This window comes from Athene noctua, chromosome 17 (genome assembly GCF_965140245.1).
Source record: "Athene noctua chromosome 17, bAthNoc1.hap1.1, whole genome shotgun sequence".
In the NCBI taxonomy this organism is placed as follows: Eukaryota; Metazoa; Chordata; class Aves; order Strigiformes; family Strigidae; genus Athene; species Athene noctua.
Window position 1 is genome coordinate 12,289,134 of NC_134053.1, and position 24,959 is coordinate 12,314,092.

The window sequence follows — 24,959 nt, forward strand, 5'->3', positions numbered from 1 at the left end:
TTCAGCGTGCATATTTATCGCTTTCCCCCTGCAAGACATGTATTTGATTTTACTCTTGGTAAACATAACCACAGGAGATGCAAATATGTGTCGGGGAAGCATAAATAACTCCACACAGATAGACACACACACAGACAGCAAACACAGACACAGTTCACCAAGGGAAACCAAGAAGTGCAGAGCACGCCCTGAGGCTGCCACCAGTCCCAATGGCTTTGCTCTCATCCACCAAGCCAAGAGGATTTCTCCTGCTCTTGCTTTGCAGCAGCTGGTGGGAGAATAAAGCTGGGGAGGAGGAGTCTAAAGTTGCAAATATTCCATGAAAGCATCATGGCAAGTCCTGGCTCTGCAGTTTCCTGCAATCATCTCCAAGGAATGGATCCAGTTGTAGGAAGTTGCAAGTCTTTCACAGTGTGAAAGGGTGGAGGGGCATGGGGACCACCATGAGGGAGGAGCAGCAGGTCATCTTGTAATGTCCCAATTGCAGCCAGCCGATAAACCTTCATGGGGGAACATCGGGGCTAGATGCTCCATCTAGGTCCTCTTCTGCCCTCTCTAAGGTGCTGAATCTTCTTTAGCTGAGAATAATCTTCAGCGGGACATCATGCGAACAAACTCTGCAATCAACAAGAAAAGACAGCCCTGAAACAACAGGCATCCATGGTGCCCAACCCAGCTCTTGATCCCTGGAGGTCGCATGCAGCCAGAGTGAAACTGAGAGTCCACACGCTGCCAGCAGGTCTGTGCCGCTCCGTGACTGGCCCCGGACTGCTCACACAAAATGGGCTTTAACCCTTGCATTAGATATGGTGATATGATCCCAGCGTTTGGTCATTTCATTGCCTTGGACTCCTCTCAGCCAGTGTACAGTCTCATTTGCACAAGCAACTCCTTGTGAGACACTATGACAAGTGTTGTCTCCCTTCACTGTAACTTCAGGGAACCTTAATTTATAGTCTTGGGAACACAGTATGATTTCTTAAGGAGCTTGTCACTTCACAGAGACACCAGTGTTGGAAAGCACTAGTGTTTTGGTAGGTACCAGCATTTTTGTAGAGGAAAGTTTACTTTGATGGACTTCTTGTTTTCAAAGACACAGGTTAACTGTAAGGATACCCTGGATCTATTTCTTCACCACCCTGTAGCTTGTGAAGTCAATTAAAATTGTTTAAATTGAGTGTAAATGCCACCAAATAAAAATGTGTTTTCATTTTGCACTTGAATTGCTGAAGAACTAATAACTCTGCAAAGAGGAGGGCAGTGGAAATTGCCCCCTTGACTTCTCCTTTTCCATCGATGGAGCTGTCCTTTGACAACTAAAGCAGTAACTCACAGAGAAAATGATACTGGGATAGTATTTCATGTATTTTAGCTGTCTAATATAATTTAGCTGTGGGAAACACTGAGAACTAGTGTCGTGTAATCAGCCAGTGCATTAGAACAACTGCAGCTACCAGATGCTTTCTGGGGAGGCACGTATAGTTTTTTAGCATTTTCAAAGCCCTCAGAAGCTTCAGTAATCCTGAGGACTGAGATTCCTTGTCATGTCTCAGGAATGTTTCTGAGACAAAAAAATTTACATCAATTTTATTTTAATTCTGTAGTTCCAGTGCTTCATCCTTCCTGCAAAGGGACGTCTGGATTTGCACTAGGAAAACAAGCAGCCTGCCGTGCTCTTCCACCTTCCAGCTCTTGTATCTGCTTAGCTGTTTGATATCAACTGCTTCCCTTGCCAGAAACCCTGAGCTCTATTAATATTGTTCCTGCCATGGCTAACGGTTAGGATAGTAGCCTAACCACTCTTATTTTTCCAAGTCCTTCCGGCATGAAAAGTGGAAGAAGAAATTAATTATCTCTAGGATTTCACATGATACCTCTAGATCAGATATCTGCAATCCTAGTGAGCACATCTGGCACGTGACCATCTTCTGGCATAAAGGCACAGGAACAAATTCTCTATAAACCCAGATAGCAAGGTGAGCCAGAGGAAATGGAAGGTGAAACGCAATCTCCAAACCAGTCCAGCGTCCTCACAGCTCTTGCAATAGATTTAACAGAAAGGAAAATGCCCCATAAAAAGAAGTCTGGCACAGCATTTGTGCACCAGAATCTGCTCTGTTCAGGGCATATCTCTTACCATGCTAGAGTTATGCAGACCCAATTGAAACTGAGATGCAGCAAGAGATGATACACAAATGCACATTTCAGCTGAGGAATTTCCTGTGTCGGCCAATGCTCTCCATTTTCCTCAGCTGACTAGGAAAAAAAAATTATTTGATTTTTTCTCCATACTTCAGATACCTGGGCCCTGAGCATGCAAATCTTCCCTTCAGCTTCCACCTCTGAGCTGAAATTCAGACTCATACCAGAGCAGATGGACAGGGAGAGTTCATCCCTTCTCACCTTCAAAATCAACACGTCCATCTCCATTCAGATCCACGTCCCGGATGATCTCTTCAATATCCCGATGGCCCACCTGCTGCCCTAGAAGCTTCTTCATGGCTTCTCGCAGCTCACTGGTGCTGATCTCCCCATCACCATTGGTGTCAAACTGCAAGTACATGAAGAATACCAGCAGAAGAAATACAGTTAATGGAAATGGATCTTGCTCTGGGTTGGATTTCGTATTGTCTTGCTCCTGAGTGCCCTATTCTTCCTGCATTCCTTTCATGTCCCCCCTTTTCCTCTTTTGGGTGCCTCTCGGATCCAGACTGTCTTTTCTCCTCACAAACCCCTTGTAACTGCTGTGTCTGCACCAGATTTCCTCTTCCTTGCCTCAAGAGTTCCCTTATCTTACTGACTTTCTCTGTTCCTCCCTTGTTTCATGTCTGGCTTGGCTCTTTCTCTGTCTTCCACTGTGCTGCTCTCTCCTCCTCTTCTCTTCCCCAGTGGGTCTTCTCTCTTTCCTGTCTCCTGTTGCTCACCTCTCTGGGGGGCACACGATAGGGAGCACTCACCTCTCTGAAGGCATCGCGGAGCTCTTTTACACCAATCATGTCTGCAGTTTCTGCTAGCAGCTTTGGTCCCATCAGCTCAACAAAATCTTCAAAATCCACATGGCCACCCACTTGGGACAAGATGAAAGATCGTGTGTAAGAACTCCATACATTAGCCAACCCCGCACTCACTTTGCACTTCTGTGTGTCCCAGAGACGGTCTGGTTCTCCAGGAAGCAAAGCACAGAAGGTGCAGGACAGTGGAAGGCAAAGCAGAGGTAGTTTTACACGGTCTTTGTGTTTTCTGGATTGTGGGCTAGGCAAAATGAGCCCAAGCTATTCCAGCCTAGGCTGCTGTGGACTGTCACATCCTTACGGCATCACGTACTAGGTATTAGAGGTTTGATCATTCTAGTGCTTACAGCAACCCTCTGCTGTGCCTGTGCCAAAGGGTATGGCAAGGGCACAGCATGATGTTCCTGCATGGCCTGGGCAGTGCCCTGCAGCAGTGATGCAGTCTTGCTCCATTAGCAGTGGCTGATGTATGTCCAACTGTTTATTCATCATATTAGTCTTTTTTCTTGTTTGTCCCCTATCTGAAAGCTGGTAGTAACACTCAAATTCCTAAGCACTTGTGTGCCAGGGTTATCAGCTGCTTTTCTGTGTGACTGTTTGTGTATGTCACAACTGTTTTCCTTCCCTTGACCAAGTAATTTGTCCTTTTTACATCATCATGTGTCAGAAATAACATGCACTAAATATCCTTTTTCCCACCTGGCTGAGGCAGTACCCTGCACTGCCACAGACAAGAGGTGACAAAAAATGATGGTCAAAGACAAAGGGCACAAACACAGTTACAGTGAATTGGATGCATTTATCACACTTTTCTGTGACTCCAGCAGATGCCCCCGTCTGTCACTGCCAGCACAGCTCGCTCACAGCCCATCCCCAGGCACACAGCAGATCCACAAACCACCGCAGAGTGAACAGCCCAGCCGTCACCCATCTGACCAAAGCATCTCCATCTTCTCAGGCTCCTTCTTCAGTCTGGTGCCATCTGACAACAGCTTCAATGTGACAACACCCACAACATGTGCACCGATGTCAAACTGTCCACATCAAGGGCAGTTTTGTACCTGACAGCATAAGCACCAAGGACAACCCTTCCACTCACTGCTCCCATACAGCACAGTCCACACAGTCCCTTTGATAAGCAAGAAACAAAGGCATCAACTTCTTGGGACCACAAACAGGAGAGATGACAGAGAATAAAAATGAAAACCCAAAGAGGAGGGAAAAATCCAAAGGCAAAGAGACAGCAGGAGCCTGAGGGAGCCTAAGGCAACAATGCAGAGCACAGCAGCAACAGGGAGGTACAGCCAGGTGGGTATTACTCACGGTTCATGTTGATCTGCTGGGAGAGCTCTATTAGCTCCATCTCAGTAGGCATGTAGCCCATGGTTCGCATGCAGTTCCCCAGGTCCCTGCAGTTAATAAACCCATCCTTGTCTTTATCAAACTCCTTAAAGGCTTCTCTTAATTCTGTGGGAGTGGATCCAAAAAGAATAATATTGTCAGTGACAGCTTGAAATACCTTTTCCAAGAAACAGCACTTTATGAGGCCAGATTCCCTAAGATACTCCATATTTTCCCAGCAGATCTCCCTTCAGAGAGGTGATGACTGGAGCAATATTAAGCTCTTCTATAAGCAGCACTGCTGGCCCATTCTTACAGGAAAGCTTGCTTGGACTACAAGTGTCACAAACTGATCATTGCTAAACTGCACTCCCTAAAGAAACTGAAACTACCAGGTTTTCTCGACTTTTACCCCTGCACTATATTAATATACAGCCCTCACAGTAGGGATTACCAGGTAAAACAGGTCCCTGGAGCCATACCATTATCATGCTCTACAACACTTTCTGTGGGAGCTGGGATGGACTGCAGTTCCCTGACAGCCAATATCCCATTATCCATCTCCCCACCCTGAAGAAGCTGAAATGGATGCAAATTCCTTCACAGTCAGCACTCTTGCAGCTTTACACATTATTTCTTTTGCTGGGGTTTCCAGGAATTATTCCAAGTAATCATCTCCCTTGATTTGTCCCGACTTGTTTTTCCCATGGGGGCCAACCTGGAAGGGCCAGCCAGTAGGTTTTCACTGGGCAGGGCGAAAGGTGACACAGAAGGAGCGACAAATTTTACCTTCAATTTCTTCTGGACGCAGTTCTCTATCCTGCAAAAAGAGAACATACTATGTTAAAGCTATTTGCTTGCCACAAATGTAGTCTCAGAATAGCACTTGTTGGTGCAAACAGTTCTGGGACAAGCCAGAAAGTGAGAGAAGAAACAAGAAGGTGATGACATGTTTAATACCATCTACCTAACAAAGCTTCCCAGCTCTCCTCCCCAATGGGAGGGGTGTTAGCCTGCACACTTTTCTGTGGAAGCCCCTCTCCCTCTCATCTGCTGGACAGTGGAATGACAGATGCTCTCCCAAAACAGAACAGACCTGGGCCAGCACAGCAATATGTGTGGCCTGCCCACCTGATGGTACTAGGAGCACCTTCCTGAAGCCCCTACATCATTCCCCAGCACCAAGTCCTGGAGCAGACACTGTCCCTGCAGCAGTTACGATCTCCTCTGCAGCTCTGATTGTATCTCCTACGGCAGCTCCTGCTGACACAGCCAGATCAAAACAGCTGGAAGCAGTCCCTGTAACCAGCAGGTCTGTACCATCATTGCTTGGATCACTGCTTGATCCTCGTCCTTCTGGCAGGACAGCAACAGCCACAAGCTCTCTTACAGCCAACGTCCCAGTGCCATCTCCTACAGTCAGTCCCCATAAAAAGGTAGGAACTCTCCCCTTCCCCCCAGCCTCAACTCCATATACAAGCATTTGGAAACCAGGCATGAAGGCAGACACACAACATATACATCATCAAGGTCATCTACAAACAAAACAGGACAAGGATTCACCATGTTCAGGAAACACTGCAACTTCAAACATCCAATCTGAATTTCTTGGAAGAGGGGGAGGATATAAAAGAGTATAGGAAAATTCCAACACTGCACCAGGAAGAAGAGATGAGCATGGAAATGCACTGCTTTCTGGCTTAAATGCCCTTTCTAATTCCTCTCATGGCTCCCAGGAAAATCCAAAACATCTGAGAATTTAGAAACACAGAAATGTGATCTCTTTTGTCATCCCACTCTCTGCTTTTCCCTTCAACTGTGGGGAGTTTCTCTTGCTTTCCAGGTGTCCTCCAGCCTCATCACACGTCCCTGGAGATGGTGCCCTTGATCATTTTGAGAAGGATGATCCTTTGCTATTTAACCACAGGCTCCTCTGGAAGCTCTAATGGCAGCTGCTCAGAGTGCAAAGCAAACTAGGACACACACTGGTTTACGTCTGTGCAGAAGTGGGCTGTGCCAGAGAAATGACCAGTATGCCACTCATAACCTTCCCAGAGGCATCTCTGTGCTGGATGGAACTGTTGGAGCATGCTGGCTCTGCCGTTTCATCCTTCACAGACCTGGTATTTTCAAACATGTCATCCCATTTGTTCTGCTTTCATCACCACCAAGCAATAAAACAATTCAAACTCCTTAGACTGGATGCAGGAGGTATTATTGCCCTCCTGCCTTAGATAAAATAGCAGATGAAAACCACCCATGATCAGTACCAACACCTTGTGTACCTCATTCCAGAGTTCACAAATATTAACCCCTGGAGATAGTGCTGTGTGCCGACGGCCGGCTCGGCGCGGAAGCAGATGCAGGGGTATGATTACCACCGCCACGGTGCCAAGGGTGCCGTGACTCACCCGCGGTAACTGCTGTCTTGTGAGAGCGGCTGGGGTAGGACCCAGGCCTTCCTCCAGCACAGTCGACACAAGACCATCCACCTCCTTGCTCACTGAAGACTACATTGCAACCAACATGACTGACGCATGTCAGACATGAGGGCTCCAGCACCGGCTCTAATTTTGCACACCAAGGCATTTGCGTTTGCAGGGCTCTGAGCATATCTTTGCACATGCAGATTCTACCATCAGAGAGCCACAGACTGTGAATGCAAAAGGAGGGGGAGGGTTTATGTCCCTCCAAAAATCTGACTCAAGCGATAACTAACATCATGAAGAGGTTTTCTGTTTTAAATTTGAAAGAAGATCCCCTAAAATGATAAAGGAGGAAAATTGCTTGCGAAGAAATGGGCTGAATCACTCTAAAGCTTTTTGAGAATATATGTAAAGAGGAATAAGACTGTTCAGAGAGTTTAGATCCTAGATATGAGCAGAGGTGACCCTCAGAGAGTCCATTATATGCAATGGTCTTACTCTCATTTATTTCTCTTCTACGCACAATAAATCCTGTTGGTCTAGAGAGCCAGTAAAAGTAAAGCTGTTTATCAGATGCACTTATTCTACGTCAGGGTAGTTACTTCTTAGGGTACTGTGAGTTTCCATGGCCTAAGCAGGATGACCAGCTGTGACCCTTCCTCTAGGGAGCTGGACCTATATCCTATGACAGGTAGCTCTGTGCTTGCCATCAAGTGTGCTTTTGTGAGAATATTATGTTTTGTGTTTTATAGAACAGGCACTAGGAATATGCGATCACTTAGTGGCTGAAGGTTAGGAAGAACAAAAGCCCTTTGATCAATAATGACCAATAATGGCTCTTTTTTGGGTTGCTGGTTGAAGAAGAGGTTTCAGAAATAAAGATCTAGGTGTCTCCTACAGCTGTAGATCATCATATCAACGCACAAGTAAGACAGATTTCTTACAGAAGCAAGAAAGCTCTGACTCTCGGGTAATTGCAGTGAGTTTTGTTACACCACAAGAATATGGAACACACTGGGTGAATATCTGACAATGCACATATTCACTCGTACATGTCCATAAAAACTGTCTTAATCATATGCCTTTAAATTCATGTTATTGTAGGAATTGAATGTTTATGTGCAACAGTATGTTTTACTTCTTGTAAAGATACAATACTGGGGTGCCTATTTATGTATATTTAACATGTCCAGGTGTATACATCTGAATTTACACACAAACACATATTTTTATTGTTTGTATATAAGTGCATACATGAGATGCATACGAACACATAGTTACAAATAGGTGTGACTGAATGGCTAGATGTGGCTTTGCTGTTTGTCTCTGCATGTGTAGGGGCACTAGCATTTGGTAGTCTGGCACTATTTGCAAATATGAGGACAGGCTGGTTTATTTGGCTGGGACTGCTGCAGTGTCAGGCTGGGTATGACAGTAGATAAGAGATTGCATTTGGGTATCTGTGAGGAGGCAGGTGCATGCTTGTATCTGCTGGTACCAGTGTGCTCACTGTGAGCTGACACGAACAGTATCAAATACAGGCATCTCTGTGGGACAGCTTGTTCCCAATACGGATGCCCTGATTTTCATTTAAGTGGCTATTTAGGCCTTAAATGCTAATCTGAGCCTCTGGGAACGAGATGTGGATGTCTTGCTGGAATAACAACTTTGAACACTGGACTCCTCCTGAGTCCATGTGATTATGTAAGTCCTGAAGTCCTAAGTCCTTCTCCTGAGTCCATATGATTATGCCTACTTGAGCGTAGGCTTGGATCTATCTTCCATAGCTGCATTTTTACAATCCTCCTTTCTTGATGCTTAGGCAAGGGGATACCTCTGCACATCCTTCAGGTTAGACATCTGCCCGTGATTATATTTGCACTTGGAGCCAGAGCCAGGATGCTCGAGACCCAGGGCTGGGTGTTACAGAGCTCCAGGCAGACAGAGCATGCGGGCAGCTCCGCATCCCCGGCTCGCGTCCACGTGGCTTTGTGCATGTCTCGCCCGGCTGGGTGTAACTTACGTACAGGCTGCCTGTTTTCTGCGAAGCCCTTCCTCAGGAAGATGCATGCTGGCCCCAGCAGGTTGTGCATGACGGCGCAGTTCTGGGCCAGCACCATGAGTGGACCCTGGTACTCGCAAGCCGACGGCCCCTCTTCGCTCGTCTGGACAGCCTTATAGCACGTCTTCTCCTCATGGCGGATCTTCCCAGCCAACCAGCAGCAAGCAAACAACACAACAGAGGATGTTACCTCCCCATCTCGCCCAGCCGTTCCTCTGAAGTTTTACTGAACCGCATCGCGGGGACATTATTGCTAGATTTCCTTCATCTGGTCCACACTGCGTCCCCCCCACTGGTCTATTAGGATTTGTACAGAAGCAGTAAGTCCAGGAGTTCACTTTCAAAAGCTGATAGAAGTACAACCAACCAGGAGAATTTCGCTTTGAAACGACATCAAACTCTCAGCACTGCTCATATCTATCCAGACACAGCCCAAAGGGCCACACTCCCACTATCAGCCCCAGAATTGACGATCCCTTGAATGAGCTGCAAAGGACAAACATACCCCAGCCTAACAGTACGTGTGCCAGCCTGTGCCCAGGGCGAAGCTGCTGGCAGAGCCGCATTGACCAGGGCATCCCCAGGAGATCAGGCAGAGCCTGCACAAAGACACTGCACTAGGCTCCACATTACACTTCAGCAACACAGCATCACACGCTTTATAATATTATTAGAAGGCCGTTTACAGCATCAGGTGGCTCTGCCAACTGCAGGCTTATACTCCCTATGCCACATCTAATTAGTTACATCCTCAGGGTCTCAGGCAGATACTGCACTGGCCTCTTGTAATCACTGACAGTCCTAAAGTGGAGATCAGGCACAGGCACAACATTTTTGTCTGTTTGCATTTGCACATTTTCCTAAGTGCACACGTCCTGCTAAGCTAGGGCTCCAGAACAGAATCCAGCACTGGATTTTATAAGGAGGCACTGCTTTCCTTTTATAGAAATGCATTTCCCTGGCTCTGCAAGAAAACTCTTATCCTGATATTCCCATGCAGCTATAAAAAGCCAGCACAACCCACAGGACCCTTGGTTTTATAGAATAAACATTAATCATACATCAGATTCCTCTTCAGGAATGATTCTACTTTTACAGCCGGTGTTCCCAGGGGTGATCAGAGAAGCTCTGTCAATTGTCATTGTCTCTATTAACCCTTTCCTTAAAGCTTGAGGTGCTCTTTCAGGCTAAAAGACCAGATACACACACACGATCCACTCACACTTGTCCAAGTCTATTGTATCTACTTGCTGTGTCTGCCATGTGCTATTGTATTGCACACATGGTTTGTAGTTCGCCTTTTTGTACACAGTCTTACACCAATCTGCTCATGTATAATGTCATGTGAATATCAAGCATCAAAACAAAGACTCAAAAAGGAAGCCATGGAGAAAAAAAAATGATGAAGTAGAAAAGCATTTTCATTGCAGTAATGGATGATGAAAGAATCTGTCTCTGACACACAGGACACTTGTCCTTAAAAACCTGAAAGATGAGCATCTGTCCACAAATGACATACTACTAGCTCAGCTAAATGTCAAGGCATCTGTGTTGAACTGCACAGCTTCGTGATATCAGTGCAATGTATTTTCAAAATTATCAGCTTTGTTTCCTGACACATTTTTCAGTTTAATATACCAAACAATATGAATCGCTTAAAATAGCCCACATCAGTTCTGTGTTTAATTTCAGTGAAGCCACATGAAAGATTGAAGGCCCCACAGCCCCTAATCCTTGTTTGCTGACCCTTCCAGTCAATAGAGTTTATTACCAAGCCACAGAGCAGTACCACAGAATGGTCATCCCATTATTTTCCTGTGTGGATAGAGATTGCCAGTTTGATGAAACAGTTGCCAAGAGCCACCGAGGATCCTGACCAGACAACCCGCCACAGTGACAGGACAACAAGGTGCACGGCTTAGCAAGACCCCAGCAGGGGCTCCCTGCCCTGCTCTGCCACTGCAGGCAGGATTTACGGCATTTGATATTCCCACTGCCAGCAGCCTCCCCAGGTTTCTCCTGCAAGTATCCCCACAAGCTCCCTCCACCACATTCCTCCTACATCCCAGCAGAGCTGGGAAGTGAACTGTGATATGGATATGGGGCAAAGCAACGTCAGTCACCTGTTACAGGGGAAACAGCAGCATGCACAACAAGGAAAATCCAAGGACAGGACAGGGGAGCTCAGGCTTTCCCTGTCCCTTCCCTGAGCAAAGGACCACTACCCTTCCTGCCGAGTCCAGCCCATGGTTGTGTCAGACCAGCAGACTGTGGAGATGGAAGAGACCAGGCTGATTTAGAGATGGCCATAAGGATAGTAAAGGGTGGCAAAGTGAGAGGCCTGGATGCCAAAGCTTTTTCTTTCTCCACAGCAGAAACACAACAGGATTCACTTCCTGCCTGCATGTCAGAGGGACTTTGCAGAGCGGCAAGCTCAGAGGGGCTTCTTCATCCCAACTGCAGTGCCTCTCAGAGGGAAAGGCAGGCAGGCTGGCTGCTGGGATCACTGGGAGGACACCAGGACAGTGGGAAAGTGAAGCTGCCAACAACAGACATGGAGACAAAGCCTGAGCATTGTCACCTGAACAGGCATGGTACACCCATGTCAGCCAGTCCCAGACCAAGACAGCCGGTGCCAGGGAGTGACTCCCAAATTTCAAGTTGATGTCATGCATTCAAGAGGTCAGTCTGTCACCCAAAAGCAGCTTTCACACATATTGTCTACAGTCCCTCCTCTTTACCATTTCAGCAAAATGAGTTTGCCCAAGGTAAAATCTGAGAAAAAAGACTGGGATCATAAAACAGCCAAGTGAAGTTGTGCAATGTTAAGACTGATCTGCAAAGTCTCCACTATAATCATGTGTGTTGTGATCAAAAGAATGGCAGAGCCCCAGGACCTGTCAGGATGAGTGCCTGAGGCCTTAACTCATGGCAAGCTGGAGCAACGTCTGAGCAATTCCATAATTCAGCTTTGCAACTTTCTCTCTTTAGTCCTGCCATCCCAGGCCTTCTAACTAGGCACAAAGTGAATTATTTGAAGCAGCTTTTAGGAATGAAAGCATAAATAACCTAAAAGACTGACGACACAGAGCTTATAAGGACTTGAATTCATTTTGATTCAAGCAGCCTGGCCACACATCAGACTTTAATTGCAATCGCCTTGATCATGTTGAGCACAGCTGCAGCCAACTCCTTTTATTGCAAGTTGGAGGCGACCTACAAGCAACCAAGTTGTGTTTTCATACGTGCAACATTTGGGTGAACCTCAACTACTTTTGCCTCTCCCTGAAGGTCACCCTGACCTAGGGACTGGTCTCAACATGGCCTTACTACTTGGTGATGAATTCCCTCCTCGTGTATCCCAGCTTCCCTGCAGCAGCCCTGTGCCATTACTGGCTTTGTTTACAGCAGTTGAGATAACAAGAAAACGTTTCTGCACAGAAGAGACAAACCTCTGGCCAGAAGAAACTCCTTGCTAGGGTGGTCCTCTGTCCAACAGCTCCCTCCCAGAGGAGTTTTCCCTGGTGGCAAGGTCTCCTGGGTGGAGCTTCCTGATGGCAGTGTCATTTCACTGCCAGCAAGGTCTCCACTGAGGTAGCTCCTCATTGCAATACGTGGGATGTTTAACATAATTTCTTCATTTACAAGGAGTGAATTGCACAGCGTTTTGCTGAGTTATTAGATTTGCAGCAATGCTAAGTGAGAAGCATGTGACCAACAGGTACAGTGCTGCAAGACCTTCCTCAGTCAAACAAGAAATATTTCTGGGGCACTTCATTCCCCTTCCAGTCTAGTCCCTAACAGCAGAATCGTTCCTGAATCTAATTCGTCCTGGGTTCACTGTAAAGCCTCAGCACAGAGCAGACTGCAGGTTGAAGTCTAAGGGATACACATGGCAGCTCACGGATGAAGTCCAGCTGGGCCCAAGCATGTAGACACATGGGCCATGCTGATGTGCAACATGATGCACGAACACGCAGCCAGGGCCCAGTGTATCCACCCACAGACAGAGGCATGGACACACAGATCACAGAGAAAAACATGCTTCTGTATCCAAACACATACCAACACAACTTGATGTGTCCATATGCAAGGACAGATACACATAAAAACACATGCATATCTACCTACAGACTTCTGTGAGGACATCCATGAGCAGTGTACACACACAGAGTGCCATACAAGCAGGGATACGTGTGTAACACACACAAATTCCCCCCTATACACTCACAACAAACATAGCACGCCTGCTCACGCACGCCAGGATGTGTACGCAGACATAAAGAGCTAAGGACACACGCACAATTCAGATGGGCTCATTAGTTGTGCATATTTTTACACACCAACAGAAATATGTAGACACATGCCCATTCACATGTACACAAATAAATGTCCCTACAGAAACAACACACATGACTAGACTCATGCAGATATGCCTCGACAGAAGCACATGCACACACACAAACTCACACATAACACAGACATTTGGATGCCCATACGGATGTGTCCCGGCACACTGCGCACACTGACGAGCACAAATTTGCACGTCCCCAGAGGACGGCTATACACACACAGGGAGCAGGACACAAGCCTACTCATGTGCATGCATATGCACACATTTATTTACACACGTTATGGCTCTCAGCATCCCGGGCTCTATCGGCTGCACTTCCATGAGCAGCTCTTACAAAAAAAAGTCTGATGAAGAGAGCTGAACCCTTCATACACATCTTTATGTATCTCCCACCTCCCATTCCCATCTGCCCACGACGTCACCCATCCCAGGAAGCAGGGCTGGAAATGCACAGTGCACTTTGATTCAGGGAACATACCTTTTTTGAGAGGTTTCTCAGTGGAGACTTCACACAGTTGCCCATAATATGTTGAGTCTGCCTTTCCGGTGGACTTGGTTATAAAGGAACTGAAGCAATTGATCCCATTAAAGGTATTCCTTGGGAGCAAAGCAAGAAAGGCAGCACCAGGCAAATCCAAACAGCTACTGGCTGCCGGGGCTTCCCTCTTCAGGGAGCTTTTTCTCTCTCTGCCTCTCTCTCTCCGTGTTTTTACTTTATGTTCACTTTCTTGAAGAGATGAAGCAGGAAGGAGAGGGAGGGGAGAGAAACAGACAGAAAGAGAGGGAGAGAGAGAGAGAGTGAGAAGGGGAGAGAGAGGGAGGCGGATGTATAATCTACATCAGATTAATGTTCAAATCCCTCCCACCCCCCTCAATCTGCAGGCAAGATTGTTTCACTCATGGGAGAGGGCTGATTCAGGGAGAATTAAAACAGAGAGGCACTGCAAGAAGTGATTTCAGTGATGAGTTCAGTGAATCCAGCTAGTTTGGGTCCACACAGCCTCTGAATATCGCATCCCCACCCACCCCCCTTCTAACTCGTCTGGGTTTTTCAATCACCAGAGAGCTAGGCTGACCAGAAGGCAATCCACTTAGAGGCGTGGAGCAGAGTCCAGAGCTCGTTTTGAAGCAGAAATGGTCCATTTATCTGGGTGGGACCTGTTTCAGTTTATAAATACCAGCAGACCTAGAAGTCCCTTATTCTTTTCCTGACACGGTGGAAGCAAAGCATGGAGGCAGTGGTTCAGGGATCCTACAATATTACAGCCCCAGGATAGTAATTTTTAACCACAAGGGAGAGACCTTGAGCCAGTCTTGTAGTAAAGTTTTTCCAGCTTTCTGCAAGTAGAAATCAACTGGTGGTTTACCTGCACAAGTCAGCCAAAGATGGGCTGACACCTGAATTCTAAATCTGAACAGCCCCAAGCTAGAAAATGTAAAGCAAAGAATATGGACATCAATCCATCCATTCCACTTCCAAGCACCCAAGTCCTGGAATAACTAAGAAGCTCCTAAACCTAGAGCCAGCTAAAAATTCTGTTGTGGTAACGGAATAATCGGAAAGAAAAGGAGAGAGTTCCCAATACATTTTCCTCTGATCTCAGGCTGAGCATAAGAGCATTTGGTCTGAAAAGAGATCTGAATTGCATAAAAAACTCACCATCACACCCAGGCAACAGGTTTTGAACAGGATGGTGCATGCACCCTTAGCTATGAAGCCACCACAGCTGCAGCTCCACAGTGATAAACCATGGCATGAAGAGCTACCTCCTTCAAGAACTGTGAAGACCAAGATGACACAGATCCTATACCCTCTCTATGCAACAGGCTGGTTGGACACTCAGGTGTTCAGCTGAAAGATTTAACAACTTTATTTGCAAGTGTGGTTCCAAACAAAAGGCTCTACAAAGACCTAACCCATGGGCTGAGTACTTGCACCACACACTTTTTTGTGCAGGAGCCAAGGACTCACTCTGGGGCTGTGGGACAGAGAAGGATGAACTATCAGTGTCATAACAAGGAGGGATTTCTCTGCTTCCACCCTGATGGTGCTGTGGCAGATTAAGTATGATTGTAAGGTGAATCAATAGTTGCTTTAGAGCTTAGAGGCTTCCTCCACCCAAGGAGATGAGTTTAGGAGTCCAACTGTGACAAGAGTCAACAGCTTCTCCAGTTCCAGTTGCAGCCAGAAGTGCACAGCCACATGGGATGGCATTTCTTGCTCTTCCTTCTACTAACCACTTCCCAAGAGCAAAGGCACTGGAACAGCCTCCTCTCAGATCCCCCCGATGCCTTCTTCACTGCATGGCCTGGGAAGGAGCTGCACAAACGTTCACAGGCCCTCCAAAGCAAGAAGCTGCTGTAGCAGATACTGGAAGACACCCCTTGTACCCAGGGTAGACTGAGAGAGGGACAGAGGGGATGGGAAGCTCTTGTCTGGAAGACCTTCATAGCAGAGCCCACCCCTGATGGGCTGGGAAGTGAAACTGTTCCTGAGCTGGGCATGTCTCCAGCTGTCACAGAGCGAAGACCCCTGATGCTGGGGAAAAACACAGTCACTCCTTAGTGGCTGTGCCAGCCCTGGGCCACGCAGCAGGGGACTTTGCAGGACGATGCCCAAATTCCCAGCTCCTCTCAAGGCTGCCATCTTTAGCTCTATTTCCCTTTCTCCTCTTAAAGCAGCTAATGGGAGGCTGATCTACACTCGGCCAAAGTACTCATCGTTAATAATGTCCTCTGTCAGCTGGAGCCATTCCCCAGGCTCCTTGTTTATTGACGAAGTGCTTGTCTCCCTTGAGCAGAAGCTGCCACACAGCGAGTGAGGCGCCTGGGCTCCTTTCCGAGACAAACGACTCCAATTCCAGAGCAGAGAGAAAATCACCTCCCTGCTGCTAATGAATCTCTCCCTGACAGGCAGTGTGGAGGCCAGGAACGCCCTGCAATTGAGAAGTGCCCGTCTCCTGCGTCCTCCCAGAGAGAGGGAGCGGAGCAAGGGAATCGGGCATCTCCTGCCAGAAGAATCCATCACAGCACCCAGACTGCCATGGGACAGCTTTGGAAGACAGCTGTTGAGCATGTCTTACAGAGCTCTAAACGCTTCTCAACAAAAGTTGAGCTGGTCACCCTCAAAATATGAGCTTGTACCAGAGCATTCAGAGCCAGCCACAATGGCATGCTGCCGCGTTTGCCTGCCCTCCTGCTTTTCTTCACTGCAGTTGCAGGCAGCTGTAGGAAACGTGCAGGGCAGAGGGAGAGGGCTGAGACCTGCTGCTAAGCATGGCAGGGAGTTCAAAATCCAGGAAGGGAAGAGGCGATGGGACCCCCACTTGCACCAGGTTTAGAGCACAGTCACAGTCCTTCGACGCTGCAAGACTCTGGCAGAGCTGCAAGGGGCCCAAAAAACATGATTGTAAACAATTTTCTTATCTCCTTATTACCCTGAATCTCTTAAGAGCAATTGGGCAGCACATCACAATCTAGCAGACAGATCCTGATGACCTCTGGGGAGGAAAATCACTCTCTACATTGGGATCTCATTCCCATCACCACCACGGGCAGCTTAGAGATAGGCAGGAAAGTGGAGTTGGCAGAAAGGTCATTAGAAGATTAGGTTAGAAGGAACATATTTTCTCCCTTCCTCCAACTAAGGCTGCTGTAAGAGAACAGGATGCTGAGAATAAGTGTGTCAAAAACATTTGTGTGTAGGTGCTGATCTGTGGGTATGCCTATATCTGGGGTAGTCAGTATGCGTGTGGGAGGGCTGCACATGCATGTATACTGGTTTTCCCACACTGTTCTTTGTGGCAATCACACTGTTCTTTTAAGGTCTGGGGCTCTGTTGTAAACTTTCTAAAAATCGGCAGGAACTTTGTGAAATGCGAGTCTTGCCTGTGTGCCTGAATCCCTTTCTCTCCCCTGAGGTCCAAGGTGGAGAGCAGAGACCTCAGTGGATGCGGTCTGGCACAGGCCAAGGTCTCAGCTCGCCAGAAAGGAGTGTTTGGCACATTGACCAACCTGAGCACAGAGCAGGGAGGAGACTGGGTGACTTGGCATTGAACAGGGGATGATTTAGGTGGTTTAATATGTCTGGATTCTTTAAAAAGCAGCAGTGCTACGTTTCAGGCTGGCACCTTTGGCAGAAATGCTCACTTCATAGGAAAATCTTGGATTCTGCCACAGTTAATCACTTGGTAGCTGCCAGACACTTTATCCAGTGGCAGGAAATATCAACAGCCACAACAGAAAGAACAAAAGTCAATCCAAAATTTGGGATTGATTATCAGATTGTAGCTTCGCTTGGCAAAAATTTCCAGTGGAAGTATGGATTTGTACAGGGCAACTGTTCAGGTGCCAGGCCTCTTTCAGTGCATGGTCTTTCACTTGCTGGAACATTATATCAGATGGTTGTTCTCAACACAACACAAACACTGCAACAGGGCAATGTCAGTAGGTAGGGGGGTTAATCTCTGAGGGGAGTATATAGTAAAGCATGGAAAATTCATTCCTAGCATCTTTTCACTGAAGTCCATGGATTTACCTAAAAGCCTATTGCATGCTTTGAAGATTTGGTATTTTAAAATATGCCACTTTATTTAATTTATCCTCACAGGGCAAGAATTTTTCATCTACCTTTTCCAATGACAGAGTGGAGAGTGCATATATTGATTAGTAGCTTTCAAATCTGTTCCCAACCACCCTTTAGCTGGTGGCTATAGATCTGTATTTTAGAAGAAACAACCCAGTCTTGTTTACTGAATGACCTCAGATAAGCCTAAGCACGTGGAATCGTTAACATCCTCCCGTTGCCAGTGCTGTCGAGGGCCTCATTTCAAAGGTCCCGACCACTGGAACACGCACTGGCATTCCAACTCCTGTGGCTGGCTTCCCTCTCTTCTTCTGTGTCAGGTTCCCAAGTGCTTTTGCTGCACATCGAGTTGTGTCTTCTAACCTCGAATGAACCTCGGATGGTTCCATATTGCAGTCAGACAAGTACAGGTCCATCTCGAGGGGAGGCACCAGCAGGTATTGGTGGATGCAGTCCAGATCCTCATCTAGGGGGGAGGAATATTTCTGCAGAGAGTTTGGGAACTTTCTTTGCTGTCAGCTGTTCCAGGAAGAAAGTGTTGCTGACTCATGCTGTGCATAATATTCTCCTCCATTAGAGCAATTGGACCATATTCAATCACAGAAAACAGAAAGGTTATTAAAAAGTCCAAGGATATTTTCCATCCCTCTCAAGGTAACAAAGTCCAGACTGTCAACTTCTGTTTAGAAGAGCTTTGTCTGTAATTAGCTAGCTTTATTCTGCATTAGATGAAAAGAGATGGGAATGTGCCATCTCCTGACACCTTCCATGCAGATCTGGGCCATGTATTTTGCACTAGCCCAACTTCCAAGTCCCTGAGCAGGAGATGTGCTGGCCAGAGCACAATGTGTTGTGGATATTTTCTGCTTTCAAGATCATCAATGGGCTACAAAAAGACAAGTACAAGCTTGACAGCTCAGAAGCTGCTGAGACAATTTGCCATGTATACGCAGTACAAAGATTGTTTAAAACAAACCTTACATGGTTCCTTCCCTTTGCTCAGGAATATGAGAATTGTGAATCACTCTGTCTGGGACTACTGCAAAAGCAGTTAATTCTGCCCTGGGTCCCTCACCTCTTCCAAAAGAAAAGGGACAGGGGGCCAGTGTTTGGCTGGCACACAGAGGTGCTACAGAAAGCATGGCTGATTATTAGATGAGCAGAGGTCTGGGAACCAATATCCAAACACTCCAAACCAACCCCGCAGTATTACATGAGATACGCCACCACAAAACCGAGGTCTGCCTCACTTCTATTTTGAGTAAGGATCTGACAGCACCTTTAGAAGGATGAAACTGCACATCCCAGTATGAGATCTCTGACTATATCTCAACAGCTGGTCACAAACTACCTAAACCCTTTTTGCGTTATTTCAGTAGAACGCAGGGGGGTTGCTGGCGGTTTTCTACTTCCTGCCTTCAACTGTTGTGACATGATGCCTCACAACGTTACACGGTTGCCTGTTTCCTTCCAAGAGCAGAGAATGTATTTCATCTGTGTGGGATGAAGCAATGCTGTACATTCTTTCCAAAGATGGTTGCAAGATGCAAAGTACTCCAGGGGAGGACTGGGTGGAAGAAATATTAGAATATTGCTAATTACTTCATTCATAGATAGTACTGAGTTCATGGTCTTATGCTGGTGCAGAAAGCTACTAAAAAACTAAATATGACCATGCAAGCTAGGACAGCTGTTTGTCTTTATTTCTAAGCGGGGCATTTGACTAAAACTGGAGTATTACTCAGGTTCATGGGCACTGCTGTTGCTCTCTAAGGTCACAGGAATGTCAGAGGACTATTGAAAGGGAGCCCAAAGTTTTTACTGGATGCACACCATATAGCTGCTTGTTATTGGAAATCAATACCACTCATGGACTCATCAGGGAAAAACAGTTACTGAAGCTGTGATGCTACAAAGAATCACAGCTAATTCAGCTGGCAAACCTGCAGCCCAGACACATCTAAAGCTAAACTCTTCCTGACACTTTGTTCAAACCCGATATTGCATGAAACAAAAATCAAGGTGGTATAGGCTGATGGAATGAACAGTGGACTAATTTAAATGATGATTAATTTATTATGGAAATACTTTATTTTCTCAAAAGATAAGGCAAATCTAACCAGAAGGTTTGTGTATTTCAGTGCATTAGATCATGCTGCTGTATACTTCATGAACAGAATATTTAATGAATGTTCTTTTAGCTTGGTTTTATTTTGATGCCTTTCTATATCCTTTTAAAACAGATTTGTTTAAAAAGTAAATCACTGACAAAGATTAATGTTTGCTGGCAGACCCACTGCAGGCAGGAAGCTTATCCATTGCCCCTCGGTGATTCTGTATGTCTGGCTCATATCCCTCAAGCTCTTTACAAGCAATAAATGTGATAAATTTTTCTTCAAGCTGGGGAGGGGGGGGGCGGGCACAGGGAGCTAAATGGATATGCTCAAGTGGAACAATGCTTTTCTGTGTCTGTTACGTATGGAAAACGAGACATACCCTGGAAGGTATGGCAGGCGCCAGCAGTCAGGGATGTACACTCAGGCCGACGGTTTTAAGCACAGGAATGTGTGTGCATGTACACAGGTGGTTGCACAGCCACACTGAGGATTTCACCGCGGCTGCACACGTACAGGCTGCGTGTGCACAGACGTGTGTAACGAGCCCTTCGGGTCAGGCTACGCGCACGGACATGGGCTGCGGCAACACACGCGGGGCAGTACCCGCACCCCTGCCAACACGCGCCCGGCACCAGCGGGACGCCTGGGCCGGCTCTCGCCGACATGACGGGGACCACGGGCCCCCCCCGGGCCTGGCACACTCACCGGGCAGCCCGGGGACCGGGCAGCGGCCAAGGCCCGGCGGCGCGGGCAGGCCCCGGGTGAGTGCCGAGGCGGGCCCGCCGGCGGGGCAGGGGCGGCCGGGCCGCGCAGCGCAGCGCCGCCCGCAGCAGGGGGAGCCCTGGGGCCGCCGAGCGCCGCGGGACGGGACGGGACGGGACGGGGACGGGACGGGGACGGGGACCCCCCAGGAGCGTCCCCCGCGGCGGAGAGAAGGGGTGCGAAGGGCCGCCGCAGCGGCGCTCCCCGGGAGCCCGGCGGCCCCAGCACCCGGCCGCGCACGGCCGCAGCTCGGTGTACTACCGCCGGCTGCAGGAGCGGCCCCGGGACACCCTTCCCTCTCCGCGCCCTCTGAGAACCCTTTCGGGGCCGGAACAAGCCTTCAGAGGTGCCGTAAAAAGAGGAGGAGAAGTCGTGGGAGGATACGGTGTTTCTTCTGGGTTTTCTTGTTGCCTCCTAACCTGCGCACCCGTGCCCCGTGCCAGTGAGCTAAGCCTGCGCAATGGGGTCAGCATCACTGCGGCGCGTGGTCATTTTGAGCCAGAGGTCTGTTCACCCCAAATTACTGTGCCGATTTAACCCTGTAAATGAGCAGCTGTTAGAGACTGTTCTCGGTTTGCCCCAAGCCCTGATGTGCTGCTGCTTCATCCACCTTACAGCACGGTACGACACAGCACGCGGGCACCTGCCAGCCCAGGCCTTTCGCCTGCACCTCTGCCACCCCACACCACAACACCCCAAAGTTTCCGTCGCTGGCGTCACCGCTCCAGCACAGCCCAATGCACCACAGCCTCCCTCGCTAATACATGGGGGCAACTGAAAAATTCCATTACTGAGCCATCAACCACTCTCCCCTGGCTGGGCTGGGGGGGGCTCCCCGCTCTCCACTGGCAGAGCTCCAAGCGTGGTCCTGATGCAGCGACTGCTCTTGGGCAAAACTCCCGTTAGAATCAGATGAAGCCAAAGGCCCTGGAGAGAACAAGGTCACCCTGCAGATGAGGAGACCAGAAGGGTGAGAGGCTGGACAAGGCACTTCTTCCCTACCCGCTCCCAGCTGGTTTAGAGAAGAACGTTCTAGAGACCTGCTTCCCACACTAGCAACCCCGGCCACACATCCTGCCCCCAAACGGGGCCACTTCTGCCATCCCGGTTTGCTGTAAGACCTGTTAAAGCCCACAAGTAAAGGAAGATAGCGCAGGACAAGAAAAGGAAAATGATACAGGAAATGTACAAAGATTCCTACCCTATTTTAATGGTAATGTGGACGCTGACATTAAAGCAGGAATGGGAGACGGTGCAGATAGGAGAGGCTTTTAACTCCCTGTACAAATGGAAATACAAAAGCCCCTTTGGCCACAGTGCCAACACCAGAAGTCCCTAAATATTTAATGATTCCCTACGGCATTGTTTGACCCCTCTGATCCCCATGCTACCACAGGCAATTGACAGAAAACTGTTGGGGAATCACTTCACTGAAAAATTTAACAGGCAGGCAGGGTGTGAAAGCTAAACGGCTCTGAAAACAGTCAGGTCTCACATGGCAGGATCGCTTGCAAATTAATATTGCATACCAAAGGCCCGGAAAAAGCTCTTCTTAAAGGTGCCAGGTAGGCCAACGCTGTGGCAGGGGAGGAATGAAGCAATGAGAACCGTCGGGTTTCTGTGCCGCAGTACCCGCACAGCGCTGTGCCGTGAGCCCGGTGCCAAGCTGCCGCTGCACCGTAGGTGCTACTGCTGCATCACTGCTGCCCCAGAACTGTTGCATCGCAGCCCCTGCTGCCACTGCAGTGCTGCCCCAGTCTCTGTGCTGCTGTTGCTACTGTTGTCACATTAATAAACTGTGTCCTACTGCCAGGCTGCCACCTCACCACCATCCCAGCTGCCGAGGCATCACTGCTCCTCTGCTGTTACAGATGTGCAACTGCTCAATCCTGCACTGTTGCTCAACTGTGTCCTCTAGCCATGGGCTATCATACTGTCCTGCGCTGCAGGGGTGACAGCATGCCCCTCTTTGCTCCATGACACTCCTTTACCACTTGCCCACTCCAACACTATCCTGCTACCAGGCCAAAATTATATGAAACATCCTCTCCACACTCCCTTTTCTCACCACTGTCCCACTTTGCTGCATTATTACAAACACATATCCTTTGACAGCTACACCCGTGAGTCACTGCACTGCTCTCACACTGCACTGAGCTACTGCCACTGCAGGCCCACTTTAAACCACTGCTGTCCACTACCACATGCATCATATAACCAACCCGTACTCACACGGTACTTCTGTCACCAGGTAAATCTGGGGTGTTGCCTTCGTGCTAACTCACAGCCATGCTTCCAAAACTGCAGCAAGGTGGTAACACCTCACTCACTGCCCTCCGGTACAATGGGATGGTGCTGTCAGATCAGCACAGCCCTTCGCTAATACCACACCAGAAGTAATCACTGCTGTACAGAATAGCTCCCGTCTGGAATATTGTATTACTACATCATTAGACTGCTAAACTCTTCTGTCAGGCTACAACACTACACAATTATCACACGCGTGCACTGCCAAACTCCTACCGCATGGCACCAGTATCACATCTCTGTGCTGCCACAGGATTGTGTTACCGCACCACCGCATTGTCAGTGCTGTGTTCTCCAGGCACCCGGCGCTGTGCAGCGCTGCATGCTAACCCGGTGTAACTCCACAGCAGAGTGTTTTTCTGCATCTGCCTTGCCGATCTGGTGTGCAAACATGTCATTAGACCAAGATAACATCCTGGCTTATACTAATACATCATTACACTACCCTACATTTGTTAATTCATGTACTACTCAATTACAAAATGGTAAAATGCCTTAAAAGATTATTATTGCTTTATTATATTAGAACATGACTGCACTAATATAGCATAAACCTAATTAATAAAATATCACTGCATCCTGTATCCTGGCAGTATCTTAGCATTCTCCTGGAGTACACACCCACAGTGCACTATATTGCTGTGCTGGTTATATAAACACGGCACTTCTGCCTTCACTCCGTCTTTTTTTCTGCACAGCTACAAATCTGTCTGCCTCAGAATCAACCCTATAGTCCTGGGCTGCTCCTTTTTGCTGTTACTGCAATAATGACATCCTTCGAGAAGTCATCCCTGCAATCTTTTCTGCGTATCTGATTGTACCACTGCACGTCTGTATCTGCGACCACATCACTGCACCACTGTGGAACAACAGGGTGATGATGTTCCACATCTGTAGAGCTGGGACAAGATATACTGGTGCTGCTGGACCACAGTGCTCTGCTGCTGCAGATATGCATCACTGTGCTCCTCTCCTCCTATGTACTGCAAAATTACTGTTTTAACTGTTTCACAGTGGGCTGTGTGGGCTGGAGAAAAGTTCTTGTATTAAATAAATTGCCTGCTGAGCTGTTGCTCTCTTCTAATTACAATGTGGAGCAGACTGGTGTTACAGCACCTGCAGCCTTACACTGCAATCCTGGAGACTTCAGCGCCTATGACCCTGCTCAGCCCAGGCTGCAACTTGGGCTCCTGAAGGTTTAAGTCCTTGCCTGTCTCAAAACATCACTCACTTTTTTACACAAGGCTTAGCATTTGTTTCTTCACTCACAGAAACAAAATTTCCATCATTCAGTTCCATGACAGAATTTCCACATTTCCTACCCTTGGGCCTTTATTCATCTCGGGATTTTGATATCACTACAAAAACTCTTCGCATATCTCCTCCTGTAACCAGCTCTTCGTATATCCTACATCACAGACCCCTTCTTGTATCCACAAAAACCCTGCACAGCCCACTCCTAAAAGTCAGTCCTAAAATCTCCACTAGATGGTCGTTGTCTCGTAGTTACTTCAAAGTGAGTAAGAGATGAATACAGAGAGAAATGGGAATAAATAATATCATGCTCTAAAAGAAAGATGTTGGTGTTTGTTTACAAGCACTGGTGCAATGTACCCAGTGAAAAGATGAAAACTAGAATTGTATGTGTCTCTTTTTTGTAAGGGGCATTGGTCAACACCACAATTAAATTTCGCTGAGTTTACAGTTTTCAGAATTGTCTTATGACACTGGAATGCAAGCAGCAGAGCAGGTAAAATAAAGATGCTGTTCAGGTAAGAACTGAGTTCAAAACCAGAGAGGCTTCTGCGAGTGGGAGCCCTGGCATGGATTTGTTTGCATTTCTGACACTTCGGGGACATACTGCTCCAGAGACTTAAAATCTGTTCTCAGATACGTCTTCACTTTCCTCAGAACTACAGGTACAGCACAAGTCAGAGCTGAGCCCACAGATTTCAAAGCCTGGTGCTGGAATATTGCTTTTTGTAACCTGGTTG

General features: G+C 47.6%; 1 protein-coding gene across 4 annotated transcripts in view; it reads right to left on the minus strand.

The window, feature by feature from the left end:
* CABP1 (calcium binding protein 1) overlaps positions 1–24,959 on the minus strand; it is a 27,068-nt gene continuing 2,109 nt past the window's right edge. The window contains exons 2-8 of one of the 4 annotated variants that reach the window (XM_074921045.1): positions 13,673–13,921; positions 8,806–8,982; positions 5,142–5,172; positions 4,335–4,478; positions 2,958–3,067; positions 2,404–2,551; positions 1–617 (exon numbers count right to left, since the gene is read on the minus strand). In XM_074921045.1, the coding sequence (XP_074777146.1) occupies positions 592–617; positions 2,404–2,551; positions 2,958–3,067; positions 4,335–4,478; positions 5,142–5,172; positions 8,806–8,982; positions 13,673–13,717 (681 nt within the window). In that variant the 5' untranslated portion in view covers positions 13,718–13,921 and the 3' untranslated portion in view covers positions 1–591. The remainder of the gene's footprint in view (positions 618–2,403; positions 2,552–2,957; positions 3,068–4,334; positions 4,479–5,141; positions 5,173–8,805; positions 8,983–13,672; positions 13,922–24,959) is intronic. The other 3 variants (XM_074921043.1, XM_074921046.1, XM_074921044.1) reach the window with 3 other exon arrangements.